This window comes from Ylistrum balloti, unplaced genomic scaffold, assembly GCF_031769215.1.
Source record: "Ylistrum balloti isolate Yb309-2 unplaced genomic scaffold, AGI_CSIRO_Ybal_v1 Utg370154, whole genome shotgun sequence".
Lineage (NCBI taxonomy): Eukaryota > Metazoa > Mollusca > Bivalvia > Pectinida > Pectinidae > Ylistrum > Ylistrum balloti.
Window position 1 is genome coordinate 463743 of NW_026782153.1, and position 7800 is coordinate 471542.

Consider the following 7800-nt stretch of genomic DNA (forward strand, 5'->3'; position numbering starts at 1 on the left):
TTCTACTGGTTGTGTTATAAGATGAAGGTGACCGTGTAGTCATTGAAACGTCACACTTTCATCTTCTACATGTTGTGTTAAAAAATGAAGGTGACCATGTAGTCATTGAAACGTCACACTCTAATCTTCTACTGGTTGTTTTATAAGGTGAAGGTGACCGTGTAGTCATTGAAACGTCACTCTCTAATCTTATATTGGTTGTGTTATAAGATGAAGGTGACCGTCTAGTCGTCGAAACGTCACTCTCATCTTCTACTGGTTGTGTTATAAGATGAAGGTGACCGTGTAGTCATTGAAACGTCACACTCTAATCTTTTACTGGTTGTGTTATAAGATGAAGGTGACCGTGTATTCATTGAAACATCACTCTCTAATCTTATATTGGTTGTGTTATAAGATGAAGGTGACCGTTGTGTTATAAGATGAAGGTGACCGTTGTGTTATAAGATGAAGGTGACCGTGTAGTCACAGAAACGTCACACTCTTATCTTCTAAGGGTTGTGTTATAAGATGAAATGACCGTGTAGTCATTGAAACGTCACACTCTAATCTTCTACTGGTTGTGTTAAAAGATGAAGGTGACCGTGTAGTCATTGAAACGTCACACTTTCATCTTCTACTGGTTGTGTTATAAGTGAAGGTGACCGTGTAGTCAAAGAAACGTCACACTCTAATCTTTTACTGGTTGTTTTATAAGATGAATGTGACCGTGTAGTCACAGAAACATCACAGTCTAATCTTCTACTGGTTGTGTAATAAGATGAAGGTGACTTCACACTCTCATCTTCTACTGGTTGTGTTATAAGATGAAGGTGACGTCACACTCTAATCTTTTACTGGTTGTGTTATCAGAACTTCTATTCTATGTGTGTATATGTTTTATACTCTATGTTTCAGCTAAAAAAACAAATCTGGAAAATGAAAAGAAAAAAATCGTTTTTTTTTGTTTTTTTTTACATGTTTCACCCTTGTTTTAGCTAGCCATTATCAGTTATTTCATTCTGAGAGGACGTCAGTATTGTCAACTTGCTGCTCATTGTTTCATTGGTGATTGGCTACCTTGAAACAACTTGCAACTAACGGTTATCGCCCTTTACAATATCACAACAAATTTACGCTCTTTACGTCAAACCTTGTACCGAAAAAAATATCAACGACTGTACTCCTCAGGCTATTGACATGGCGGCTTTGAAGGAACTTCGCCGACTCCGCGACGAGGAGAGAACTCTTGTGAACATCGCATCAAAAGTCAGCGACCAACTAAATCGATTGAAGGTTAAACCCACAATAACCTTACTTATATTTAGTTAAATTTGGTACCTGTGACCTTTTTGTTCCGTTAAACGGTGACTTTGTTTAGGCCGAAACAATGTTTGTGTCTATAAGTATAACAAACTCATTCAGTACAATCCTGCCAGTTCGGACACATAATGACTTATCGATGCTAGAGTTATTTGCAGCAGTACTAAACTGAAGAAAACGCATTTATTGGATGAAAATGGATTTGAAAAAAAAACAATACTTAAAAACTTACTGGAGATGTTTATAAGCGCCATCAAAACAACGTACTCCAACAAGGTTCTATATTTCCACGACGTGAAACGTGACGTACACCTCGCGCTCGACACAATAACGTCTGATAACAATCTGTCTCTTATGTTATAAGAGTACACGTACTGCCATTAATTCTGATTCAACGAGAGCAAATATTTTATTAATTAACTTTATTGATATAAAAAACATTGGGTTTTATTAGACGGTCGTGAACCTAGATTTTCCTGACAGCTCCCCCTCCGACAGATTTCTCTGTCTTGCTATGGTCCTATTAGTTCAGGGTAAGACTTTCAATATTTAAGGAACTAGGATGAAAAAAGAGGAATATGAATGAGATGTATAGAAGGGGAAAACATTCATGGTATCTGAGGTTATCTAACGTAATATTGTGTTGGTAGGTTGAAGAGCTTGCCCTTGTGAGTATGATACGACAGAATGCAAATCAGACACAGACTGTAGAGGGGGAAAGGAAACAAGACAACAAAGACAGCTGTCCTGTCCCACAGCAGGTAAAGCCACTTCTCACAGCAGCTGACATTTCTCAATATAGTTAAGAAAATCTTCATTTCAATAGAGGATAAATTATGTCAATTTAAAAAATTTGAAAAAAATACAAAATTTTATCTTGTTACATCGTGGCAGTTTTGTCAATATGAAAGTATTAAGTTTGTCAGTATGTATGCTATCCTTGTCTGAAGTTTGACCATGGTGTTTTGTTGTTAAGACTGTACTGAAGGTCGAGATGGACATGAGTGAGATGAATGAGAATAAAACCTCTGAGTTATTGCCCTTGGATCTTGCTGTTAAGCCCCCAGGAGGACCACAGTTTGGTGAGTGTATTCTCGAAGTGTATGGTCCAGTTGTAACTCCATTGTCAAAGCGACCATTGGTTCAGCTATTGAAAACAATGTGGTCATTTAAAAAAATCTTTCATTTTAACATCATGTTTGATTGGAAAAGATAATTTTTACATCACAAGAAGTTCTTTGAGGATGCTCATATCATGAATTTATTGTGATGTACAGATATCATCACAGTGACCAACCACAATAGACCAGAGACTTCCTCCACACTTGTCCTTTATACCTAGTTATAATACTGAAGCACTATTAATCTGTGACAGTGAATGTTAATGAACTGTTCAATTTTTTTAATAGTTCAAAATTTCACAATTTACCAAAAGTGTGAAGCGAAAGGCATATTTTGATATTAATTTTCATTTTATTTATTTTCATAATTTTGCTATTTCACTGATTTGCCCTCATTTGCAATCTGAACAGCTTGGAACTAAAATGTCTGAATCCAAAATGAAGAAAAATCAGGAATAATTGCCTTCAAGAAAACAGCAAACATATACAACCTCTTATGTAATAGGTTTAATTTTTTAATTTTGCAGATGAAGAGGAAGAGGAGGAAGATGATGTGTAGCGTATACTCAGTATCTCCATCACTGACCACTGGTCAAGAAAAAAGATCAGTAGTGAAGAGGCTACACATGGAGCAAATCTGTCATATTTATGTCAGAATCACAGAACTTTGGTACAAGTTTACAGGACTAGACTGTGAATTAAGTTTCTGTGTAAGGTCAGAGATATTGGTTCTTATATTGAGTCAACAAAGCCTGTGCTAGATACATATCTAGATCTGAGTAGCATTTGTCAGGGAACCTCGACAGTTAAAATAGTTTTGGTCGCCATAGATACATGCCAAATCATCCATAGCAACAATCAGGGACACTGATGGCTAGAAAGATGTACCAGGTAGTTGGTCATTATAGACATGTGCGAAGACTTTATTAACGTGGGTCAAGGACACCCAGACAAAGCTGTATCTAGTCACCATAGATACGTACTAAGATGTTAGTAATGTTTGTCATGGACACTGACACCCAGACAAAGATGTACCTAGTCACCATAGATACATACTAAGATGTTAGTAATGTTTGTCATGGACACTGACACCCAGACAAAAGTCACCATAGGTACGTACTAAGATGTTAGTAATGTTTGTCATGGACACTGACACCCAGACAAAGATGTACCTAGTCACCATAGATACATACTAAGATGTTAGTAATGTTTGTCATGGACACTGACACCCAGACAAAAGTCACCATAGGTACGTACTAAGATGTTAGTAATGTTTGTCATGGACACTGACACCGAGACAAAGATGTACCTAGTCACTGTAGACATGTGATATGTTATTAACATCTACCAGCAATGCCAACACTCTGATAACTTTTTATGGAAGGTTTTGGTGGCCTTCACAAAACGCCTAGTTGGATTCTGGTGTGCGAAAAGTTTCTGAGGTCTAAAATAGGAAACCCATCTGGACTTACATCTGTTGGCAATGTGCAAATCCAACCATTTTGTGGTGAGCCATGTTTTGTGGTGAGCATCTGTTTGTGGTGAGCCTCATTTTGTTGTGAGCCTTTTTTTGTGGTGAGCCTTTTTTTGTGATGAGCCTTGTTTTGTGGTGAGCCTTTTTTGTGGTGAGTCATATTTTGTGGTGAGCCTCATTTTGTGGTGAGCCTCCAGAGAAAACATGAAGTATCTGTATAAGATACTGTTGGTAAATTGATTTTTAAAATGTTGAAATTTTAAAGAAAAAAATGATTCAACTGCTCAAGTTAATCAAAATGCATAATAAAAAATGAAGTTGTACATGATAACACTTCTAAAAGTAAAAATCATATTGTTGTTAAAGTTGATGATACAAAATAGAGTATAATAATTCAGCTTTCTGTTTTATTTGTCCACAAAATTATTCAGACTTGCTTTCTGTTTTGATATTGTTGGTGACTAAAAATATTAAGACAAAGTTTTTTTCTAAATTCTTTTAATTCTTCAGGTAAGATTCAAATTTTTGAATTTTTTCTAGGGGTACTTTCTCTACAGTTTTGCCCATAGGATGGCTGACAATAAACCTGCTTTCCCATTTCTCATCTTATCTGTCATGGGTTCCTTGTTATTTCCATATTATTCGCTTATTCTTCTTTTTTTTGTTGAAAGGATGTTTACAGTCTGTCAAATATAAATTTTTGCATGGATTGAAGGTGACGTTGAACCATTTTAGGTCAAATATCAAAGATGGCCACCTTGATGTCATAGGAAAAGTCTTAAAAAGGCAAAAATCTCAAAACAATGATTACTCAACATTCATGCACTCATGTTATTTGTGACTTTTTTCTCTGTAAGTTACAAAAAAGGCCAGATAAAAACCCTCACTGTTAGGTCAAAGGTCATAAATTTGTGAGGTCACCTTTTCATGGTGATTTATTGTGATCATTTACTGTATGCTGTTATGCGTCTGTAAATTTTTCTGACTTCTCAAAATTCCCGGAAACCATTTTGATTCAATTTTGCAGAAACTTTCCTTGGACAAATATGAACAAAACAAGTGAATTATATGGTCCCTACTCCCCATGGGTCTGAGGGGCGGTACCAAATGGGGTCAAATGGACTCCGATTTCAAGAATCTTCTAAATACCAAGATGTGGTAAAATTAAATACTCTTTATGGATGAGAGTGTCTTACGATACTTTACAAGAATTGTGAATTTCATAACCCCAGGGTCTCTCCTTTCCCCCAAGAAGGGGTTAAAGTTTTCTATAGTTTACATAGGAAAGGTAGTTTTTTAGCATAATTTGTTTAATTTACTTTTGAAATATGAAGGTGATAATGAATGACCTTGACTTATTTTCAAGATTCAGGGGATAAAATGTCTTAATTCAAATCTTGAAACAACATCTTCAGAATTGCCAAGAGATCCAGAGTAGTGACTTATAATCAGAAATATACAGCAAATGATTGATATTGATTCAGAGATAATAACTATTCAAGAGTGCTATTCTTGGTAACAAACTCTAAACAAACAAAAAAAAATTCTCCAATTCTACAAGCACTAGAGTTGTTTACGATATTATGCAAAATGCCTAAGTGATTGGGTATCCAAATTGTGAAAATGAAACACCTTGACCCACTTTCAAGGTCATATGGGTCAAATGTCTTTTAAATCTTTTAACAACACCTCCATATATTAATTACAAGTACTGCTGATAACTGCTATGGATTCTCTTGTTCCCTAGCTGTGTATTATTCAATCTTTGGACTGATCTGTAAGAATATTGCCAACAAGCATCAAATATATTGGTATTGGTGGAGGATGTATACCATTGGTGGAAAGAAAAATTGCTGACAAACAACCATCTTTTATGCAACAAATAAGATCATAATTGCTGTTTCCTCAGAAGAATTTATCAGATTTCTCATAATTAGGAATAGATAAGAAGAAAGAGAAAAGACTAAACTTGTTAAAGAACAAAGGAGAGTCGAACAACGATGCAAGTTTAGATCCTTCTGGGACATTTTTTCTAAGAAAAAAGTATCTATGTTTTGGATATTCCTGTAAATCTCTCATTACTAATTTCATACTCAATAGACAATATTTCACTGTCATAGTGTCTACTGATATTTTGTTAATTCATTGGAATATACCTGTTTAGAGGTTTCGTAGATGTACCTGTGGACTGTTTATTAATGTTCCATCTATGCTGTTGTTCACGAACACCAAGGGAGAGCTACTGTCCTTATCCTGTAATAAGCCCATCAAAAGAGATGGTGATGTTGATGGAAGTAGGGTTGGGTGAGGATATACTTCCTCCAACAGAATGAAAATTAGAACCCTCCTAAACAACATTAACAGTAGTACTTCTCTTAAAAGTAAAGGTGGGGCAGGCTTATTAGTGAATAATGAAACAGCTTTGGTGCGTTATTATTGCTGAAAAATGACAACATATGATATGGATGGGCTTATTACTGGACAAATATATTATAAACATACAGATGGGAAAATACTTCAACTTGATAATGAAAGTAAACAACTCCAATATCAATTTCAGTTTGATTTTTATTGACAAGACACATATACAGTTTTTCTCTCTTACATTCTCTCCTTTCTCTTATTACACAACGTTTCTATGTTCCACCGAAGATTAACCATCACAATTATTGGTACATAAATGATCTTCTTGATCCTCATAGTTGATGAGTGTTTCTTTTATTTTCCATTTTTGTAAACTAGTTTTATTTTTGATTCTTCATGAAAATCAAAGACAAAATGTATTGATAAAAAACTTCTTAATTTCATTCACATTTTAAAGTGCCAAATTTTCAATAAAGTTTTCAACGAATATGATTTCATAGTTAAAAAATGAAAAATTTAAAAATTGAATATAAAAAAATTAAAGTATGCATTGTGGGATTGTTTAGACCACACCTTCATTAATTTGAAAAATGTAAAAATTTCATATCAATAAACTTATTTAAAGTGATCAATTCATAGATAAGATGTAGGAAAAAGAACGATTTCTTTAATTATGATAGAAGTAATTATTAGACACTATTATCAATAGAATCAGTTTCTTATACACATCACTGTGTAACTAACAACTTCAGCATCTATGAGGTGTAACTAGCTATATACTACATGTACTCTACTTTAGCTGTGATAAGCTCTGCCTTAAACTACCTCGGGTTGCCTTCTTTTCTTTGAGACATTTGGGAATGAATTCCACATAGTATTAAGCACCAGTGTAGAGTAAAAATATCCCAAGTCCAAAGCCCTGGCCACACTTTGTAAATATTTGGAGCATGGAAATAATTTTATGATAATTCTGCCTCATTCTTACCTATATATGTATATCAATAAACTTACATAGAGACAATGACATATGAACTGTGGACATATGAAAAAAAAAGAATAAATAATTAATGTCCTAAATATGGTAGACAGAATCAGAGCTTATCACAGGAAAATTCTATAAAATTATTGATTTTTGTGGGGTATTTAACTTATTTGGTTTTGTTAATACTCTTAATCTACAAATTGTTAAATAGAAGTAGTCAGATTTATTTAGTTATTTATGAAATCTGATGTCCACAAATAAAAAAAACTTTTGGAAAAAATAAAAACAATCAAGCTCCAGAAAAATATACAATTTTACTCCACAAATCATTCAACCATAACCATGTAAAGATGAAAAATTGCACAACAGATAATGATAAAAAAATCTACCAAAAATAGTTTAACAGATAATGATCAAAAAATCTACCAAAAATAGTTTAACAGATAATAATTACTATTACAATGCTAAAACATTTTTTACAATTAAATGACTGAAATATATATGATAAAATTGAAAATGTTAAAAATATTTCCAAAATTGCAAATAATTCAAAATTA

At 33.8% G+C, this 7800-nt stretch overlaps 1 protein-coding gene across 1 annotated transcript; it reads left to right on the forward strand.

Annotated features, from left to right (window-relative positions):
* The first annotated feature begins 1179 nt into the window (after positions 1-1179).
* On the forward strand, positions 1180-4506 carry LOC132550866 (snRNA-activating protein complex subunit 5-like). The gene is made up of 4 exons (XM_060214957.1): positions 1180-1275; positions 1953-2063; positions 2279-2384; positions 2951-4506. The coding sequence occupies exons 1-4, from the start codon at positions 1180-1182 to the stop codon at positions 2980-2982; spliced, it is 345 nt and encodes a 114-aa protein (XP_060070940.1). The 3' UTR covers positions 2983-4506.
* The last annotated feature ends 3294 nt before the right edge of the window (positions 4507-7800 follow it).

Bases quoted from the DNA above. Each gene is read 5' to 3' on its own strand.
- LOC132550866 (XM_060214957.1), top strand. From the start codon at position 1,180: ATGGCGGCTTTGAAGGAACTTCGCCGACTCCGCGACGAGGAGAGAACT. The intron at 2,064-2,278 runs GTAAAGCCACTT...TTTGTTGTTAAG, and splicing joins GCTGTCCTGTCCCACAGCAG to ACTGTACTGAAGGTCGAGAT. The intron at 2,385-2,950 runs GTGAGTGTATTC...TTAATTTTGCAG, and splicing joins CCCAGGAGGACCACAGTTTG to ATGAAGAGGAAGAGGAGGAA.